The 21,892-nt window shown below is 33.1% G+C and overlaps 3 protein-coding genes across 3 annotated transcripts in view; 2 read left to right on the forward strand and 1 right to left on the reverse strand.

Moving 5' to 3' along the window:
• The window catches only part of Naa15-16 (N-alpha-acetyltransferase 15/16), a 72,926-nt gene extending 66,832 nt beyond the window's left edge, over positions 1 to 6,094 (forward strand). Inside the window, exons 11-16 of the mRNA XM_013316092.1 lie at positions 2,285 to 2,382; positions 2,816 to 2,914; positions 3,516 to 3,624; positions 3,943 to 4,106; positions 4,519 to 4,695; positions 4,997 to 6,094. Coding sequence (XP_013171546.1) covers positions 2,285 to 2,382; positions 2,816 to 2,914; positions 3,516 to 3,624; positions 3,943 to 4,106; positions 4,519 to 4,695; positions 4,997 to 5,176 — 827 coding nt within the window. The 3' untranslated portion in view covers positions 5,177 to 6,094. The remainder of the gene's footprint in view (positions 1 to 2,284; positions 2,383 to 2,815; positions 2,915 to 3,515; positions 3,625 to 3,942; positions 4,107 to 4,518; positions 4,696 to 4,996) is intronic.
• Positions 6,095 to 6,506: 412 nt separating this feature from the next.
• Positions 6,507 to 9,498, reverse strand: LOC106120629 (deoxycytidylate deaminase). Its single transcript, XM_013315991.1, has 5 exons — positions 9,268 to 9,498; positions 9,047 to 9,196; positions 8,680 to 8,768; positions 8,007 to 8,220; positions 6,507 to 7,461 (listed from the first exon to the last, which is right to left on the reverse strand). The coding sequence occupies exons 1-5, from the start codon at positions 9,306 to 9,308 to the stop codon at positions 7,383 to 7,385; spliced, it is 573 nt and encodes a 190-aa protein (XP_013171445.1). The 5' UTR covers positions 9,309 to 9,498; the 3' UTR covers positions 6,507 to 7,382.
• A 2,824-nt stretch (positions 9,499 to 12,322) lies between these two features.
• On the forward strand, positions 12,323 to 14,718 carry LOC106120577 (glucose dehydrogenase [FAD, quinone]). The gene is made up of 3 exons (XM_013315928.1): positions 12,323 to 12,522; positions 12,848 to 12,981; positions 13,153 to 14,718. Exons 1-3 carry the CDS (start codon positions 12,366 to 12,368, stop codon positions 14,716 to 14,718), a joined length of 1,857 nt encoding a protein of 618 aa, XP_013171382.1. The 5' UTR covers positions 12,323 to 12,365.
• Positions 14,719 to 21,892: the final 7,174 nt, after the last annotated feature.

The following is a 21,892-nucleotide window of genomic DNA, read 5'->3' on the forward strand; positions in this document are numbered from 1 at the left end:
GGCGACAGTATATACAATGTTCAAGGAAATTTGCGATGAAATTTCGTTTTAACTGATTTCCTGTGCGCATTTTTTAATTTCATGCCATATATAAAATTGTTACAGCGTCCACATATCGTTTTATACCAATTTAATGAGATTATTGTCACTGCGTGAAATTACTATTTGCTATAAACCAGCCGGTAGTTACAAAACTTAGTGCCAGGTGGGGGACGCCCTAAGCGAAAGTGTGTCGAGGATATTGTCGATATGCTGAAAAAGTTTATAATATAATAGTAGCCGTAACCGACTATGATAAATGTTTAGACTAAAATTAATCAGACAATTCATTATGTGAGGATCATGCGAAGTGTAAACTCTCGAATCGGAGAGTAAGTCAAAAAATATGTATGATATATTTTTTCGATGACATTACGAAAGACCATATCGCAAATAGTCGTGATTAACCCTCTGTTACTTGAAAACATACACCTTGTTGTATTTTTTAGGATAATTATCAATATTCTTTAGTCACCACGTGCATATATTGAAAGTTTTAGTACTACTATTTGGTAATTTAAGACCGCTTATGTTATTTTAACAGTGTATTTTTTTGGTATATCTAGCTCTTAATACAATAATAGAACTTGTTATTCTGTCTTCAAATTCGTCACTGATACTCGTGCGTGTTAAATTTCCTATGCAATTGTAAACAATGTAGTGAGACAAAAGTTATGCGTCGCGCCGTATAGATTTAGTGACCGTCGCAAATCTGTCGCTACGTACCACTCTCCTAAACTTTAGAATTTGCACATTATTTTCTATTTAAGTTTCACCATTTACTTTCACCCATTGAAAGTGGGTAAAAACCCATTCCGTGTTTACTGGACTTTGTGACAATGCCTTAAATTATAGTTATTACAGAGTGATGGTGTATTGTTGTTGATGTTTAGCTCATTTGAAGATGATTTCTAGGTGTAAACATGCATTGTGGGCCGCGGACGAGAGCGAAAGCGTGCCCGTGGCCCCGTCCCGATGCGTTGGAGGAACAGAGGGGTTTAGTGGGTATGCCTCCGATATGGAGGGGAATCCCACATAACTACCGCGTCCCTCCCGGGGCGCGGAGTATGCATAAAGCATTCCTCTCTGAAAAAAAAAAGGTGTAAACATGCATTGATTACTGTTGTTTGGTCACCCATTTGCAACTTTATAAGTGTTACTTTCTTCCACTTTTATATTATTTTGCGATAATCCAAAAGCAAAGAGTTGTGTACTTTATCATTTTAAATTAAGGTATGCTAACTAATACCAGCTTCAAGGTTTTCGTATACTAAAACTATTTTACATTAAAGAATTTCAATCAAAATATTTGCATAACGAGATTAGTTTTGCGTTAGGTATTTTAACTTACAGGCGATAGGCGTCGACAGATTGCGTCCAATGCACCCGCTTTAAAAGTTGCCCCAGATATAACTAAGTAGTTGTTCGCAACTTTGTCATTGAAAAATATAAAATAACCTATGTTACTCACGTTTACATCAGTTTCCTTCCAGGAAAAGTCCTTTTAAAATCGGTCTAGCCGTTTTGGTAACACGAAACAAACACAGATTTGCGGCTGGGCAAAAATATTAACAATTTATTCCTGGTTAAGAAATTATACCATGAACATTACAAATATTTATGTATTTGAGTCACATTTAAAACTTTTTCAAGTTAGTCCATGAATATATATATCTATCCATTACGATGAATTTATTTTCTTTATGTTCTTGTTCTTTATTATATAAAGATATAAATCTATGTATAAATCATTGTGACAAAGGAAGCTAAAGCTGATAAAACCTGGGCGTCACATAAATACTTGAGACTATAATAAATATCATTACTTACCATGTTGGCTATGAACCGGGATTTTTTACGGGACTGCAAGAATTTATCATGCATTTATAAAGACTGTCTGTCGTTGACGCGACATGTATGTATTAAACATACGGTAATAATTAAATTAGAAGTTAAATCTTACTTGTTCTTATTGTAACGTACTGATGATTCACATTCATTTAAAAAACACTCCTTGTAAGGCAAAGAATAGTTCGCGCCTTGGCCTGAGTCCGCTAGTATTTCTAAACTGATTAAGTGTACGCGCCTTTTATGTTTCGCTTTTATGAATGAGATATTATGCTAATTGTCTTAGTTGTAATGTTACGTAAAATCTTAAAATTCAAGGTCAGTAAAATAGGTAATGTTTAAAAAATGCATCAATATTTTTAGGTCATAGTTTTAGGATGTAATTTTCACATTACAGAAAATCTAGCGCCGTCCGAGCTGAAGAAACTAAGAAATAAACAGAGGAAAGCGAAACGTAAAGCAGAGCAAGAGAGTGCGCTGGCCGCTCAAGTTCAGGTATATAAAAATACTATGTATTAAGTATATAAATAATTTGCTAATAGTAAATGACAGGAGTGTTCAGATAATAGTTGAAATTTTGAATTGAATACAGCGTCATCTAAACAAAATTGGTGTAACTAAATCTTAGTCACAGCTAATATAGTAAAACTTGTTTAACTGTTATTAATATTAAACTTTTACTGATTCAACGAACAGAGTTATAAATATACTAGCTGTAGCCCGCGACTCCGTCCGCGCGGGATTAAAAATAGATGTTGGCCGATTCTCAGACCTACTCAATATGCTCACAAAATTTCATGAGAATCAGTCAAGCCGTTTCGGAAGAGTATGGGAACGAAAATTGTGACACGAGAATTTTATATAAGATCTCATGAGATGTAACTTTTTTCCTAATAGTTATTTAGTGTTATATTGTATAACGTTGCAGGTGAAGCGGGAACAACACCACAAGGCGCGGCAGCAGCAGGAGCAGGGCGACCCAGAGGCGCCGCAACTTGACGAGCTTGTACCTGACAAACTGGCCAGGGTAATCAACATTTAAAAAGTTTTATATCTACTCTAACAGTTAAAATCTTATCCGAGGATAGTTTCGGAACCTATTCAATGCAATTTTTCCTATTTATTATTATACTATCTCCATAATAGTGTCAAGTATGATACTACGTCTACTCAATTGTATGACTGATAAAATTGTTTGCTTTCCAATTACAACGATTTTCGTCTAATGTGATCAGCACTTGACTTGCAATCTGCAGGTCCTGGGTTCGAATCCCGCCATGTACCAATGTGTTTTTCGATTTTCGATTTACATATGTACATTTATCCGACGTTCTTACGGTGTAGGAAAACATCGTGATGCAACCTGCACATATCTGAGAAGAAATTTAAAGATATGTGTGAATTCAACCAACCCGCACTTGGCCAGCGTGGTTGACTATGACCTAATCACCCTTAAGTTAGGGTAGGCTCCGAGCCCCTCGGGGGGGACGTATAGTGAGCTGATGATGTTGTTGATCTGTGATTGTCTCAGACATTGGATACAGCAAATACTGCATTTAAGCAAGGTATTTTATTTATATCAATATGTCTTCACAGAATATAATTGTATGTACGTTACTATGTTCCAGGCGGAGGACCCGTTAGAGCAAGCAATAAAGTTCCTTTTACCGCTGCGGACTCTCGCCGCGGATAGAATAGAAACACATTTAATGGCCTTCGAAATATACTTTAGGAAAGGTAACTATATCGATTTCAGGAAATCTACATATATAAAAGAATGTCGTGTTACTTACACTATTTATAATTCAAGAACGACTTTACCGATATGTCTGAAGATTGGTGAGGAGGTAGATTAGAGCCAGGAGACGGACATAGAGTACTATTTATTCTTTTCGAATTTATACATCGAAAAGCTGCTTTTTATTTAACATGGGATTCTGATGCAAAAATCTCTGTACAAAACATATCACATTTCGGTGTCAGAAAGTTACGGTTAGATAGGTACTTATGTATTGTGTGTATGTGTTTGGTAAATATTGTAAACTTGTTTTTCAGAAAAGCCGCTGCTGATGCTGCAGAGCGTGAAGCGCGCGTGGCGGCTGGACAGCGGGCACCAGCACCTGCACGACTGCCTGCTGCGCTTCCACGTGTGGCTGGACGCGGCCAGGCCCAGCCTCAACCAGCACGTCGCCGCTGTACTGGACTCTGAGACGCAGCAGGTCTCATCATTTTACCATCAGATGTTAAAATACAAGAAACTTTTTTTTATATATCATTACAACTGTGAATTTTTTTTGTTGTACTCTTTCCAATGCGCAATACCACTGGACTTAGTATACAGTCTTAAGCTGGCTATCCAGGCAACATATTTATATTGCTTAAACTAAAATATACTCAATAATTATAAGTTTTTTTTAAGCATAAGAAAGTGTTTATATCTATACATTTATTAATATTGAAGTGTTTTAATGTCTAGAAAAAAAAAATATTTTGTACAAAATTTTCGTTGTTATTTCCGGAACGGCTGAACTGATTTTGACTAGACTTTTACTAGAAGGTACGCACATATGCGTCGACGGAGTCGGGAACGACAAGCTAGTATTGTTATAAAATGTAACCGCGTGTGTGCAGATGATGCAGGGTCGCAGCGCGGTGCAGATGGCGGAGCAGTTCATGTCGGGCGCGGCGCAGAGGTCGCAGGCGGCGGCGCTGTGGGGCGCGCGCGCACTCGCCCGCCTCCTGCCTCACCGCACGCAGCAAGCGCTCGCGCACGTCACCGCCATGCACTATCCTGATCTTACCATTGAGGTCATCTACATCTCTTCTATTCATTCTAAATACAACATGGCCGCCGCAACAATATGGCGGATCACTTGGTCACATGAAAAATATTTACTGGTAGAATAACCAAAGTTAACTAAACACGGGAATTGACCTTTTTATAATATACTGTTTAATATTATACTATTTTTGCAGTAAGCGATTTTCGGATTTGTCTATGTTTCGTTCGGTTTTCGGTTGCACTATTACCATCGCAAATAGAAGTTTAAAACATAACAGTAAATCGAAATGTTCATTACTGTGTAATAAACAAAATATTATATTCCAGGGTTGCGTGGAAGTGTTAGATAGTCTGAGAGAAGGTGACTTCGGACCTTGCGAGAGTGAGATAGAGCAATACATAAGCGCGTGTCACACGAGGTTCCCGTACGCGCTGGCGTTCAAGCCGCCCGGCGCCGCTCAGCCGGAGGAGGACGTGCCGCTGCAGCCGAAGGAGCTCGCCAACTGAGGCCCGCCGACTGCTGTGGGTGATTACGTCCTCGGTTACCTGGAACTGCCCCCCACTGCAGTGATAATCGGTTTTGTTACCGGCTATGACTAATTCGGATTAACAAATAATTTTGTTTAAACATTTGTCATTTCTTTCTAGTTATAAATGACTGAGGTTTTCGTATCTATTCAGTAGATATTCTTTATATTGCATGTGATAGGGTTGTGACGTAAATAAGGCTCTTCGTACACGAGGCAATTTAAATCTTCCAAATATGGCGATTTTAGTTGTTAAGCGACTTGCGCAATACAACGTCAGACACAGGTCACCGATTTTTTTTCTTTAAGCGAAAAAAAACACGAAAAAAAATCTACAGTTGAAAATTTCACTATGGCCGTCCTGTGTAGACTCGCGGTGACATTTACGTTGCCTAATGTACGAAGAGGCTAAGGGAGCTGTCAAACGGATGCGGCAACGCAACTCAGTTTAATGTTATATAGCGTTAAATTTCATCTATTGTCATATAAAGACTGATTAAGCTATTTGCGTTGCGACTTTTCGTGTGTCGAAATTATAGTAGATTTGCGCCCGTGTGGCATGTCTCTTGTGACAATGAGCCAGTGATTCGATATAAATACTACAAAACCGAATATTGCTGCAAATGATCGCCCACAAAGTCCACACTTTATTAGGAAATTTTGGCCTGACTTCTTCCTCTCAACTTGCGCTAGTTAATACAAAATTCTCGTATCGGAAATAAGTTTATTTTTCTTGTTTTTTTTTGTACTGTTTGTAAAAATATACTTTAAGTAACATAATTTCCCAATATATAAATTGTCATGTCTTAATGCGATAGCAAAACGGTAGTTTTGCCTAAAGATCAAAAAATTTATGAAATTTCAGTCAAAATTGAGTCACAAATTAAATGAATTACTCAAAAGTTAATATTTTTTTAAATCCACTTGCATTTTATTATTTTAATTTTCATCACAAAATTTTGGATTTAATAGGTTTTTTTAAGTTTTCTCATACTTTATTTTTACAATTAATTCGTTCCATTTTTAAAATTTATTAATATTGGAGATTTACAGCCAATGCAGAAAAAAAATACCAAATATTTGTTTAAAATTCAGTTTATAAAGTAAATTACTTTTTGAAATTGTGGATTTACTCTATTAAAACAGTTGGTAAATAGTTGAAAAAACTTTGCAAATATTTTAGGAAAGATTCTCAAGTGACAACTCACAGATATAAACAATGGCAGAATTCGAAATATTGTTTTATACCATTTCAATGTAAAAATAATCTCTTATCTGTGTTTTTTTAACAAAGAGAATTTTTTTTTGTACCATCTGATTTATTTTATAAATTAATGTGTGGCCTCTGAAGTGTTCAATAAAAATGCAATTTAACAAAATGTAATTTAGGATTCGTAATTTAATGACTGTTCTTAGATGTAAAAAAATAAAATAAAATAAAATTGTGTGGCAATTTAATAAAGACGAACCTCAAGCAATATTTGACAAGTGAAGTGAGGTACGCTTTGTAAATAATTATTATTTTTAAGTTTTTACTGTACAATATCATTGGAACACCAGATCTATGCAAGTCTGTCTAATTAAATTACACTGTGAAAAACGTTTGAGTCGTTAACAAACGGGACTTAAACACTATGATTTTTTTATTTTATTCTCTGTAGATATTTGTAAAGTTTGGACAATAATTATATAATTAAATACTCCGAATTGTAACCGTGTGCACTTTAGTTAGACAAATTATTTTCCACTCCGTGTGAACCCTTTTAATTGAAAAATGTATGTAAAATTGTGCATTTGACTTCTTTTTCTTTGGTTTATTTATAAAATGTAAAAAAGTGACTCACCCGAGAACACAATTCATTTCAATAAGGATACAAATTCTGTTTTCAATTTTTATATTTTGTAAAAAATCTTTTATTTGGGACACAGCCGTTGATTTTCTGTTTGGTTGTATGATTGGAGTATTTTGTGCCCACGTCAACTTGTACATAAAGTAATAAAATTTTATTTTACAAAATTATTCATATATTTGTTTCATTTAATTAAAATATGATCTCTTATGTTTAAGGCATAATTATGTCAAGTAAATATAAAAATACAGTAACATTAAAAATATCACATATGACAATATTCCCTATCTCCGAGCCCCTCAGTGGGGACATATAGTGAGCAATGTGACAATAAAGTCATTTGGATGGACTCATGTTTTCCCAATCGATGCCTGTGAAATTGATCACAATTTTATCATTCTTTGGTTTGAATTGCCTGAAAAAAAAAACAATAATTAGTGCATATATTTCTTAAATTCTACTAATTTAATACCACTCACAATAATTTTCTAAAAAGGACAAAATGTTATTTATACTTTCATTATATATGTGAAAGTAGACCTAGACTAGAATGGTTATCTAGAAATTTCACTTATGTTTAAATTTAATAGTGAACTATGTGAGAAATTCAAAGACATGGTGAAGTCAACCCAAGACCACCTTGCACTGGGCTACTGTGATTGACTATGGCCTAGTCACCTATAACTTATGTATGCTTCAAGCCCCTTAATGTCTATTACTATGACTCACATCTGAATATAATTGATATAGATTCAGATATAACGGTTGATAGAAATGTATGGAGTAGTACATATTGTGCCGACCCTCCATCGGGATAAGGATAGGTTGGTGATGAATGTCATATCTTTGTTATTAATGATATAAATATTCCACTCAGATGAATAATATTATGATTATTTTTCTATTGATCTCCATATAATAAGAAACTATGTGAAAAAATACAAAAATAAATATACATACCAATATTTAACTCCGGCAGCATCAAACATCCTTTTAGAAGCAATATATGTTGGTTTGTGGCCATTCTTGTCTGATAAATATACAACCTCAGTGATACCTGATTGTATTATAATCTTCGCACATTCATTGCAAGGAAATAATCCAACATAAATTATACAATCTTTGACATCCGCTGAATTTTTGTTTACAATTGCATTCATTTCCGCATGACAAACTTAAAAGAACCATTATGTTAACTTTAATAACAAAGTTGATATTAGAATAAGTCACAATATTGTAATCAAGTTAATATTAAGTTTAAGATAAATTACATACAGTATCAAAAATATAAGGGAAAGTTCAAGGGAACACATTTTTCTCACTTATGGATGTTTCTCTTGAGCGAGTATTTCACTTATGCAGGTCATTCATCAGACTTGGCAGACTGACTATAGAGGTTTCCACTTATCCAGGTTCAACTTTACATCATTTGAAAAAACATATCAGTTTAGGTGATTAAAACTCTAGATTGTAATTGAATGCCATATAAATTGCCTCATTAACAATTTATTAGTGGTTAAAAAAAAGCTATTAGTTACTACAAATGCAACCCATATCTTTGATATTGTTTCATTACATTTAGCGTAAATTACTATACAGATCTATGTTAATTTTTTGTTTTTTATATACATACCATACAAATATTTACTATCTAATGGTGATGGTGTATTCTTTCCCCAAGGAAATTCATCATCATCACATCCTATTGGCATACCATTGTATCTAGAAAAATTAAATCACTATTAAAAATTAATTTTTTTCATATGCATGTCCTTTTTTATACAATCCATACTTTATTCCATCTTCCATGAACTTGTAGCTTTTCACATTTATTGCTGTTACCTACTACACCAGCAAATAGGTTTTTTTTATCGAATAAATGGTCAAATAAACATCTAATCGTCGAATGTTAATTTATAACAGATGCGTACAAACAAAATACCAAATCAATTACACATAGATTTATTATAGTCAGTTAGCCTATTTGTTATTTAACTTACCCAATTCCAACAATCTTATTATCTCTGTTTACAACGCAAGCTCCAACTTGAAAACTTGGATCTTTACTGCGTTTAGCTGCTAAGAATGCCGTTGCCATAAAATATTCCTGCCAATCTATATACCCACTTCGTTTAGTTTGTAAATTCTGACTGTAATTGAAAATTATCTTTAACACTCACATATTCATCTGTATAACACTACACATTTTTGTAGAACATACTCATTAATAGACAGATTTTTAGTCTCTTCGGTTAGATCCATACTTGTTATTTACAATTTATTTAAAGTAACTGGCTCTGATAAGAGTAATAACTGAACTGTTACTGTTTAGCTGATGAGTACACTCTATATCAATTAGCACTTGATATTGTCATCTTTAAACAATTGATATTTAATTGATTTACATATTATCCTTTATATGTTGTGTGTAAAACTTTACGCGGGAAATAAATGTCATCACAACAAAGAGTATATAAAATACAATGATCACAATAACAATGACGTAAGTTGGTGTTACCAATCTAAAAACCATTAAATAACCCGTAAGTCCAAAAAAATATCAAATGAAGTTGGCTAAATTCGTACCAGTAACAAAACAAGTAGGAGATAAAAATTGAGATTAAATTGTTTTATACATAAACAAAGTTATCTGATCCTTTTGAACATTCTGGGCATAAGTTTCATATAGCAATTAAACTGCTGTTTGCGCACGTCTTAAATGTCTTTGTTTTTAACTCCATAACGAAGATTTGTTTTATGTTTTATGTAAAAGATGGCGCCATAATAAAATATTTTTGAGAGTATTCGTATTTTACGGATCTATAAATCCGTTAAATACGGATGTTGGAATATATTTTTATAATTATTCTCCCTAGGAATCATAATATGATTTATATCGATAAAAAAAATCTAATTGAAAGTTTACAAATGAAGAAATATAAGTTACCAGTATGAATATCAATTGATTGGTTAATTACGCACGAATCGTGCTAGTTCAAACCTAACTGTGCTACGTATGTTGTATGTAACGTGTTGTCGGGCAATGAAACAACATTTCACTGTTACAACATGTCTGTGAAAATTGTCGTATTATATACAGGGTGATTAGAAATGAAGAAAATCACAGATTCCTTTGCTGATAATAGACATTCATCAATATTAGACCAATTCTTTTGTTTGGCGCTAAAGCCAAATAATTTTGCTATTGTGGGATATCTGTTGTCAATTTCTGTAAGTCAAATCAGGCCAATTAAAACGGAATACACTAAAAGAAAATGTTTTGATCTCAGAATAATTATACACATAATTTTAATTGATTGTGAATAAGCAATTCCCCTAATTTTTGAAGTCGATTTACAACCAAAGAGGATTCGATTTAAAGATATTCGAATCGTAAAGAAACGATTTTGATGACTCCTTTATTTTAGGTGTCTAATAAAATGTTATTCGATAGCCTAGTGACCTAGTTAGAACAAGTACTGGATAAAGTATAGAAATAAGAAACAGGACAAGAACAGAGTCAAGAAACGTTTCGTTTCCAATGACGAAACACTTTTATAATAATATCATATAACCTATAGATACCTAATTCGGACCCCAATAGTACCATCCCCGACTTCGTTCAAATTAAAAAAAAACTTAGTAGGTATCCTAAATGTTCTATCAGTCTATGTTCTACATGTGTACCAAATTTAATCAAAATCCGTTTAGCTGTTTTGGAGATACGTCGTAACAAACATCCATCGAAACTTTCGTATATAAGTATGATTTCGGCCATGAAACCCACAGTCCTCCTATCAACAGATTTATCAACTTCTTATGGGTATTACATAAATTACATACATTTTTAATAGATAAATGTAAAAGACAAAGCTTTTGAGCCATTCTTTTTATCAATTTAAAGACATTGTATCAATAGATTACTTATAGTGCTATTCAAATTTTATAGACGCTCGTAGTTTCATAAAAGATGCTTCCCAGAACATAGTTTTAGGTTTCTACGGAACATTACCGGGTGTAGGAAAATTACAGGATTGTTGCCTTAGCTGGCAATGGGAAGAACCGGTTCCTACCTGTATTTGCTAGCTATCCAATATCTTACTAATATTATAAATGCGAATATTTAGTCGGATGGATGGATGTTTGTTTGAATGTATCTTCAGAACGGCTGAACGGATCTCCGTGAAATTTGGCATACATATAGAACATAGTCTTGAAGGACACATACTGAGTATGTTTTTTTTATTCCGCGCGGGACCGAGACGCGTGCGACCGCTAGTCAGACACAAAGTTTGAATATTACAATACCGAATAACTCAGCAATAGAAATAATAGGTCTTTCGAAATAAAATTAATGACATGGTAGATATTGGTACAATACTTTTTTATTATCACAGGTCATGAATGTTAAAGACCTAACGAATAATTATTACTAGATTATTTACACCTTACATGATTAGACCTTAGTTTGAATGCCACTGACGGTGTTATCCTTGCATCCTTATATGTGTTTAATAGCAACATGTCCCCTTTCGCGGAATGATCTACATATTTCTCAGTTTAAGTGTATTCGACTAGACGTAGACTAAACGTTTTGCTTGGAAATAGATCATATAGCAAGCATAGATTATAACAATTTTCTAGTAAAAATAAATATTACTATTATTCGTTTAAAGTTGATATTGATAAATATAATCTTGGCAATCTTACTTCTTACCAATATTATAAATGCGAATGTTTAGATGGATGGATGTTTGTTTGAAGATATCTTCGGAACGGCTGATCCGATCTCGCTAAAATTTGGCATCGATGTAGAATATAGTCTGGAAGAAACATATAGGCTACTAATTAAGTTTTTTTTTTAATACCGTGCGGAAATAATCGCGCGCGACAGTAATTATATAAATTAACTTACTATTTTGTTCTCTTTTCGATGCTTGAGACTTGTTTGTAGTGGTTGATTGTAATCATAAACCAGTATGTATTCTTTGTTAGCGGATGTACGTTGTTTATTGAATTCTTCAGTTATCTAGTAATGAAGGCAAAGTAAAAATTCTTTGTTTATTCGTTAACTATAAAACAAGTTATTCTAATTCGGGCGTGTTGCGATATTAGCTGGTGTTGTCCTCCAAATGAATGGATAAACGTAACCGTCAGTTTTGCCGCCAATTCGTGTATTGTTGTAAAAAAAAATTCAGCGTTAGAGCGCGTGTTTAGAAGCGCGTTTGACGTTTAAAAATTAAATATTTTTTTTGTTTAATCTGTGTAAACGAAATGTAATTATTTTTATAAAATACAATTATTTAAAATTGACTAAAAATGTCTCAATTAAATGGTTTAAATGTGTTTGTGAATAATTTTTTGGGGTTTGTTCAATCATCGAGTTATTTGCCGTGGGTGAGATGGTTGCTGAAATTGATGGCTTTGTCTCAGGCGATAGTACCAGCTGGATGGCCACAGTCTTATCCACTACGAGGTATTTTTTTTTACATGGAACCTATTTGTAGTAAAAAATTCAACTTCGGATATATTTGTTACCTTACGTTAATTCTGTTCCTAGCTGATTTCATTTCAGTTGCAGTGCGTTATTTTCCCGCCAAAAAGGAAAAATAGTAGTTATATTTGAAAAGGAACTTTATTTCAAAGACATTTAATATTCATAGAGATATCTAGCGAATCGACTCTCATGAAAAAATTAAGCGAACTTATTGTATTTCAACAATTTTTTTTAGTCAACATTTCCCTTAAGTCTGTCAATCTGGAACTGGAAAAAATTCTAAGGATATCATTGCAAATTACAGATGGCGATAAATTTGACTTCATTGTGGTGGGCTCAGGCAGTGCGGGGGCCATCGTGGCCGCGCGGCTGAGCGAGGTGCCACACTTCAGGGTCCTGCTACTAGAAGCCGGAGGAGATCCACCGCCAGCTAGTGTGGTACGATCTTTATTTTTGCATTTTTTTACCTATCTAGACTTACCGTATCTTCATTTACCTCCAATTGGCGCTACCCCAGGAGCATTTCTGTAATAAAGTTAATTACATCATTTTACTTATTAAGTTAAAGATTATATTTAACTTGTTCGTGATTTCCTCTTGTTATTTCAGGCTCCGAGTATGTTTGGCACACTTGGTCATACGGAATATGATTGGGACTACAAAGCTTATCTTGATAAAAATATTGGTACAGTACACCCAGACAGAGCAATTTACATGACCCGCGGTAAGATGCTCGGTGGATCATCTTCTAATAATTACGAAGTATACTCGAGAGGAGTTCCCGAAGATTATGATGAATGGGGACAGGTTGCAAGTGGTTGGGATTGGGATTCAGTATTACCATATTTCAAAAAATTCGAAGGTATGAAAGATCCAAATATTATGAGCAATCCAGATCATAAATACTTACATTCCACCGACGGTCCAGTAGCAATAACAAGACCAGAGACAAATAGTTATTTTAGCGAAGTGAACGATATCATTTTGAAGTCATATGAAGAAATGGGAATGAAAAAAAATCTAGAGCTGAATGGACCAGATAATTTGGGTGTAAGTCGACCTCATTTCACATTCGCAAATGGAAGGAGATCAAGCACAGCTGAAGCTTACTTGAGGGGCAAAGAGAAATATAATTTAAAAATAGTTAAATATGCAAGAGTTACTAGATTATTAATAGATGATATAACATCGCGGGTGTATGGAGCTGAAGTGTTTTTTTCTGGGAAAAAGATTAATGTGTTTGCTAATATGGAAGTTATTGTGTCAGCGGGAGCGATTGACAGTCCCAAATTATTAATGTTGTCCGGAATCGGACCGAGAGAGGTCTTGACACCAATCGGCATAAAAGTAATTGTAGATTTACCAGTTGGTAAAAATTTACAGGATCACCACTATACACCGATCGTGTTTACAGGACAACGAGGTTTACAAAGTGTAATGCAAAATTTATTAGTACCCACTGAGTTGGATTCCTATCCAGTACCAATACAATCAGGTTTCTTTAGAGTGGATAAATGGTGTTGTTCTCAAAGGCCACAATTTCAAATATTCAACGTACGCATCGGTGCGACCGCTTCGCCAATAATATTATTTGGATTTCGTGCTATTACTAATTTTGATGAACCTTTTTCGTATTCAATAAGTAAAGCTAATGTTGATCGTGAAATAGATATAACATCTGTTATAAATGTTCATCCGCGTTCGAGAGGCGAAGTCACATTGAAAAGTTCCAATCCATTTGATGATCCGGTTATAAACATGGGTTATTATAGAGATGAGGAAGATATTGAGACGACATATCGTGGTCTGAAGTTCATGTTGCTTTATTCAAATACGACATATTTTAGAAAAGTTGGTGGAAAGATTGCTAAGTTAGATGTTGGGGCTTGTAACCATCTTAAATGGGGATCGGATCAGTATTGGAGATGCTATGTTAGACATGCTGTAGGTTCAATGCTTCACCCGGTGGGTACATGTGAGATGGGACCTTATGGTGTAGTGGATGAGAAACTGCGAGTGTACGGCGTGTCAGGTTTGAGAGTGGCTGACGCATCTGTTATGATGACAATACCCAGTGGGAACACAAACGCGCCGACTATGATGATCGGAGAAAAAGCAGCTGATTTAATTAAGGCAGATTACAATGCATTGTACCAAGAGAAATATTTTATTTAAATATTAAAATATGTTTCAATATTACACGTGTTTTATTTCAAGGACAAAAAATACAAAAAAATGTATTTTGCTTCTAATATTTTCCTTTAAAATTTAGCTAGTTTATTCACAAATTTAAGATATTCACCATCAGCTCACGTCCCCACTGAGAGAGCCTACCCTAAGTTAGGGTTGACTAGTCAATAGTCAACCACTCTTCCCCAGTGTGGGTTGGTTGACTTCACACATATCTTTGAATCTCTTCGCAGATATGTACAGGTTACAACACGATGTTTTCCTTCATCGTACATATGTAAATTACATTGGTACGTGGCGGGTTTCGAATCCAGGACCTGCAGATTGCAAGTCAAACGCTTAACCCCTGAGCCACCGACGCTCAATTTAAGATATATTGTAGACATATTTAGAAGTCTTTACGACTTAACCAATTAGAATTTTTTAAGGAAGTACTAAAAAGTGACTTTCGTAATTTTAATATTCCATTAATTATTTACATGCAATATACATTTTATTACATATATTTATATTAAGCAACAACAAATTAAGATCACGAATAAAAACTGTCAAGGTTTCATAGTTTTGTAAGAACGTATAAGTTTCTAATTTTAACATTATTTTAAAGGTCATTGTTTAGATTTTATATGTGTTAGACAGGTTCAAGGTGAAATTTATTCAAGATTATATATTTTATCATACTTACTATATCATTTCTTAGTCAGTGTTTACTATCTTAATATATTTTTATCACTTCTCCGCTCATTGATAAATGTAGGTCACAATATTTTTAATACACGTATTTCGATAGTGACTTTTTCTAGTAACCCATTTTTCCAATTTTTTTTAATCTACCAAAATAACAAATCGTTAACTTAGTATCTAAATTGCTATTATTTTAATGGAATACTAAAATAGTTTATGAGACATTAAAAAAAAATACAATTGATTTACATTAGATTACAAAAGTAGGTTAAGGCGACTCATTAAATGAACTTTATCATTGAAGTATTTAAACTATTTAGGTGAATATAAAAGTATATATAAGACCAATGGAATATATAAATAGAATACTCTTTTATTAAAAATTAAAGTTATGTATATATTTATTATTTAAACTAGCTGTCACACGCGTTTCCGTCCGCGTATAATTAAAAAAAACTTAATAAGTAGGTAGTCTTCTTCCATGTCTATGCCAAATTTCAGCAAGATCCGTTGAGCCATTCCGGTGCTACCATGTAACAAACATCCATTCATCTATCTCTCCATCCATCCATCTAAACATTCGGAATTTATAATATTAGTAAGAAGCAAGAGTAGTAAATTATATACAATTTACGGTTCAACTTTGTCAAGCGACCAAATTGAAAACATGACGTATAGTTTGAGAATCTCTGGTGCTACGAATTTATTTGAATGTTTGCTGACGCAGTGTAGTCGCTAGTATGTCTACATTTAAGAGAGCCATTATCATTAGAAGGGTGCAGGCTCTGTATTGATTACCATCACAAAGGCTTCCACAAGTTATGGTAATGAAGTCACTCTGCCCATCCCACTGAGGAGCTACGTAATATTTGAAGAAAATACCTTACTTTGAGATTGATGCATTTTTAATGGTCTCTGGTTGTTGGTGAAATATTATTTATTGTTGATACTTACTGAAAGATATTTCGTGATAGCTTTTAATAAGTAAATTAGTTATGCACACAGAATATTTAACGTTAAATAACAAGAATGTAAATATCATAAAAACTTCTATCTATTTCAAAAAAGTCACCTCAGTATATCGTCCTCTTTACAGTAAATTACTCTTCAACATATTTCTCGTCTCTTTATTCCTGTCACTTGTAAATCTATTAAATATTTTATGGAATAATATGTAATGTTATGGTTGTACTAGATTCAAGTAAATAAACCTTCACGGTATCATTATTTCGGATGAGGAACGTAATGTGACAAAGTTCTAATCATTCCTACGCCGGTTGACCTTTAATTTCATTTGTCACAGTAATAAAGAAAATTGCTAAAGCTCGATGATTACTAAAATGAAGCCCCCGTAGCTCTTGACCCTTAAAATTGAGTGCGACGTCGTTGAGTTTGGCTCGCAATCGTAAAGTTGCTCGTTTACATGACAAAGTCTCGTTCGGGGCTGTTAGGAAATGATTATCTCGGTCTCCGTTAATAACCATTTGCTCGATTATCGATCGTATGTAACTCGAATGGAGATATTTTTTGGAGAAATTAATTTAAACTTGATTTAATATACACTTGAATATAAGACCCAAGAAATGTAGGAGAACATAGATTTAATGCGTTTCGTCATCGTTTGTAGCTGAACGCAGATTGCTAAATAGATCAAACACTCTGAAACTAAATTGCCCGTAGTCAATACTATGACAAACAAACTGAATAATGTTCAGAAAATTAAATAAGTCAATTGATAAAGGTAAAAAGTCAAGGAAAAAATTCTTTTTGGTATTAATAAGAAATAGTTTTTTTGTATATTATATTTTCTATGTACTCTACCAAGATTTTTTTCAATATCCAACTTGAATCGAGAATTAATGGTAGGGGAAGCAGGGTAATGACGCATTGGGGTTTATGTAGAAACGGGGTTTAATGTTGTGGAATACAGTTTGATGTGGCCGCTTTCACTGCGATTCTACAAAATAATAACGCATTTTATTTCCGCACATTTTAATAGAAATTATTTTACATGATCAAATATTTTATTAAACTAAATTCTAGAATAGAAAAAATGATTTTAATATCAGACATCGAACTTTATTTTATATAGCTATTGACCGCGACTACGTCTTCACGGATTTACAAAAAAAAAATTGTAGTCTATGTGTCCTTCTACCGACTTCCAACCGTTCTTTATATACCTTCAAACAAACATACATACATCTATCCATCCGCATTTATAATATTATTAAGATTTTGTTGCACATTTTCTGTCTTTTTTAACACATAAATACTTTAGCCTAAGTTGTAACCTCGTTAATATTTATTATGTAAAATGCAACAGCTAAACCGTGAAACCCAAATCTTTTATACTTGTTAGCAATTATAGACCGTAATTGTTGGTAATTATTTGCTAGATTCGCTTGTAGCATGTAATTATAGTCAACATAATTAAATGGTATAGTGTTACGCACGCTAAGTTAGCATCTAGTTACAATGCTGGTAATAATATTTCTATAGTTAAATCGTAGTTTTGTTGACAGTATTTATTCTAAGCTCAGTAACAAAGATCTTTTGAGTTTAAAATCTAATTTTATTTTATTCATTCACAGATTGATGATGAACATGATATTTTCGTTTCATCATCATCATCAGCTCACTATACGTCCCCACCGAGAGGCTCGGAGCCTACCCTATCCGTGGTCAGCGTGGGGGCCAGCCCTAAGTTAAGGGTGATTAGCCCATAGTCAAGTTCTTGTCAGATATGTGCAGGTTGCATCACGATGTTTTCCTTCACCGTAAGAACGTCGGATAAATGTACATATGTAAATCAGAAATCGAAAAACACATTGGTACATGGCGGGATTCGAACCCGGGACCTGCAGATTGCAAGTTAAGTGCTTGATCATTTTCGTTTACTAAATTATAAAACCGTAATTTTAATGGAATAATAATATTATAGAGATGTATCTGTACGCCTTTTTATAAAATGTTTTATTGTTGTTTGCATTAGAAATATTGTGACATTACATCTATCCGATTAAGAATGGATCAAACTGGTTATCACTTTCCAAATACTTAATGGAAACATGGTGTCTTAAGTACGTATCAATTAATCATTTATGTTATCTCACACTTTTTATCATAATAAGAAACCTCTCTTTGTGTCAAGGTTTTAGAATCTTATCATTTAACAATCATAAATTATTTATTTGATTATACGTTACATTTAAATACTTTGAAGATGATGATTGTTAATTGTAACATAGTTTAATACTGATTTATATTTTTAATTATTACCTAAGTAATTAATTAATTTCTTTTCTTTTGCTTTAATTAAATTATAATAAATAATAGCAGTGTGGTGTGTAGTTTGTGGTATTAACAATGTATTAACTGTGCCAGCAAATACGAGTTTAAGTTCAAAATTCAATGATTTAAATATAAAAACGCCTGTAAAAATAATTATCGCAATTATTTGTTTCTATACAATTGCTGTTAAATAACTTAAATAAAAGTACACTTTTCTGTCTGAATTACGCAGTTCGTTATTATAGTTTAGTTAATTGGAATTTACCTACAGAGAGTAATCAGACTCCAAGAGTGTTAGAAGCCATTTTAATAAAATCAAATTATCTTGGATTTTACCGAAGTGGGTAATAATGGACGAAAAATAGCGAATTCGAGCATTAAATTGAATAATTTGCACGGACGAGGCTCAGGCAAATGAGATTGAGGATAAGCGAGTTCCCATTTGAAAAAAAAAAACGGAAAGCTTATGGAAAAATACAAGACTTTCATTATAGTTGATTTTTGTTTTGATTCTAGTCGGATAGCCAATGTTTGGCCTTTGATATTATTTATGATATTACATGATAAATTAATATGAAAAAAGAATACACTCATAAAATTTGTACAATTATGAATTGAATAGTAGTAAAACTAAAAAAATGTTATAATATATTATTAACAATAATAATTACTAAAGTAAAATGTCTTATTCGACAACCATGACTAGACAGTTCCTTGTAGCGCTACGAGGCTACGAAGCTACGAAGGATTTTTGGTTCAATAGATACGTGATGTGAGATTTTAAAAGGCAAATTGGAGATTTATGAACTATATTTAACGTAACTATGTGCTGTTACGTAGCTTGTCCAAGTTAGCGGCCAACCTTTAATAGTGTAGAGGCAGTCTATGAACAAGAATATGCCGTTAATATAATTATGGTGATTCCAAAATTTGAAAAAAAAAATTGGAATTTTTAATGAGTTGTAAAAACTTCTTGATAGTACTGGGAACAATTTACGAGAATAAATTCTATTGAAACATTAAAGTTACTCAAAAAATCTCTCAGCAAAATGTATTTACAGTAAGACTTTCGTGATCCATAGTCGATCAATCGACTCGAAGTAACAATTCACCTTTATTTCTTAGCGTCGTTTGTCTGGATTTACGTCTAATTTAAAAAGGCTATACCAAAGGGATAGAAATAGAATATATTTCACATTAGGGATAAAACATTTAGTGATGCTAAATAATGGAGTGGTGTGGTTTTTATGGAAAAAGTATAATAAACTACGGTTATAGATTGACAATTGTAGTAATTATGTAAAATATAGAAAATATGTTTTTAATTCCTTACATAAATTGCGATAGAATTGAATCGTTTGTTCTTTACATAAGGCAAGTTAAAAATCATATAATTTTTCATTACTTTCTTAACGAAATGTTTAAATTAAAATGCAGTGGTATAGTTAAGTTGTCTTGTTTTGAGTACAGTGGCTCCCTCTATTATTGGCATGTGTTAAATCTTACAAGTAGGGTGAAGTAACTAGTAGTTGACACCTTATTACTATGAAAGAGTTAACGTCACAGTACAACAAATGTGGGCAAGACAAGACTCTAAGCTTTTGAAATTGTTAGCAACATACTCTATTCATATTAGTCCTTATAGATAATGGCTTATAGAATTCCAGTGTATCACGTCAAGGGAATTAATCCTACATTTCGTGATATCCTCACGAACTGACTTTGAAATTAATCATAGTTTAAGCTCTGTTAATTTAGCCGTATGTTTATTATGTTAATAACGCAGTAATAATATTTGTTTACTAGATATCATAACTAAACAAAAAACATTAAAATAATAAATTATTCCTTTACTCAAATAATCTGATTTTGTGTGCTTATGCTGATTTTGCTCCAATCCTTTGTTTTACTTACGTAATACTCATTTATATTAAGTTATGTCTGAAAATATTGTACTTTTATTTGGTTCAAATGTAGTAATGGAATTAAGATGATACAATAAAACTATTTAATGAAAAAAATAGTTGTTTAAATTTTTTTCTTTTACCAATTTTATTTTAGATTTAAATCAACATTCCAATGACTAAGGTACTTAACAAAAGGTTCAACATCCGAAATTCTATCTTGTGGGCGATAGAATAAAACAAGATCTAAGCCTTGTTGTGTAAGTGCAAATAACTGACAGGAGAGAAGCGGGTTTATTGCGGTACCCTTATAAAGTTACACCCCGTCCAATATGGTGGCCTATCGTGACCACATACGCATCGAAATCACGATTTTTTGTGAGATTTACGTAGTATCGAAAAACCACAAGTAAAGTTACATCTAGTTTCTTTCGCTACTCTTCAAATAATTCATTTTGATATAAACAAAGAGTAAACAGCAATCTTAATTATCTTATTCGTACACAACATTTATCTTAAGGAAAGTGAATGAAAAGAAAACAGAGGTATGTTGGGTAAATCAATCTAAGCATGTGCTGTATGTTCGAATTTGTTTCTTATTTCATTTGTACGGGAACTTAATATATTAGTTTACTTATGTGAAACAATAATATAAGAATCTATTTTTCTTAAGTTAATTAAATTAGTTAATGATCACATGCTGTTCCATGAAATTTCTTAATTTATTAAATGAGACGAACTGAAAGATAACGTTTTAATTTTAATTGCGTTATGGCAGTTAAAATTATTGGTCAATAACTTTTAGTCCGACCATTGTAATAACTGCATTGAATCACAAATAACTATTGTAACATCTACCACATATACATAAACTAATGTCGATTCTTTACTGTTAACCAAAAGTTTATTTAAAATTTTATTTTCTCTGTAAGTAATGAAAATGTAATCTTGTATAAATCGTTAAGCAGTATTAACAAACCTCAGCAGTTTCATGCAGTGGCCATCCATCGCAGTCGGGGGTAATAACTCCTCAAGGATCCATGGCCGGAATGAGGGCGGACGCGAAACGCCACCGCGTTATTTATGCACACGCCCTTAGCAGCCGAGATCACCGCGCGCTTGAAACTGATTGAATTCACCGCCCGCTAACAGTGTGATAAGCGAAGCGATTTTATTTGTTTTTATGCTATTGTTTAAAGCTTAACTGCATGAGTTCAACTGGATGGTGGTGGCAAAAATCGTTCTTATGTATCTCATTATCTGATCTTACTAATTTT

This window comes from Papilio xuthus, unplaced genomic scaffold (genome assembly GCF_000836235.2).
Source record: "Papilio xuthus unplaced genomic scaffold, Pxut_1.1 DF826949.1, whole genome shotgun sequence".
In the NCBI taxonomy this organism is placed as follows: domain Eukaryota; kingdom Metazoa; phylum Arthropoda; class Insecta; order Lepidoptera; family Papilionidae; genus Papilio; species Papilio xuthus.

Coding starts and splice junctions, on each gene's coding strand:
- LOC106120629 (XM_013315991.1), bottom strand. CDS start 9,308: ATGGATCTAACCGAAGAGACTAAAAATCTGTCTATTAATGA. Junction 8,769..9,046: donor AATAAGATTGTTGGAATTGG/GTAAGTTAAATA, acceptor TAATTTTTCTAG/ATACAATGGTATGCCAATAG. Junction 7,462..8,006: donor GCTGCCGGAGTTAAATATTG/GTATGTATATTT, acceptor TTTTTTTTTCAG/GCAATTCAAACCAAAGAATG.
- LOC106120577 (XM_013315928.1), top strand. CDS start 12,366: ATGTCTCAATTAAATGGTTTAAATGTGTTTGTGAATAATTTTTTGGGG. Junction 12,523..12,847: donor ACAGTCTTATCCACTACGAG/GTATTTTTTTTT, acceptor TGCAAATTACAG/ATGGCGATAAATTTGACTTC. Junction 12,982..13,152: donor ATCCACCGCCAGCTAGTGTG/GTACGATCTTTA, acceptor TTGTTATTTCAG/GCTCCGAGTATGTTTGGCAC.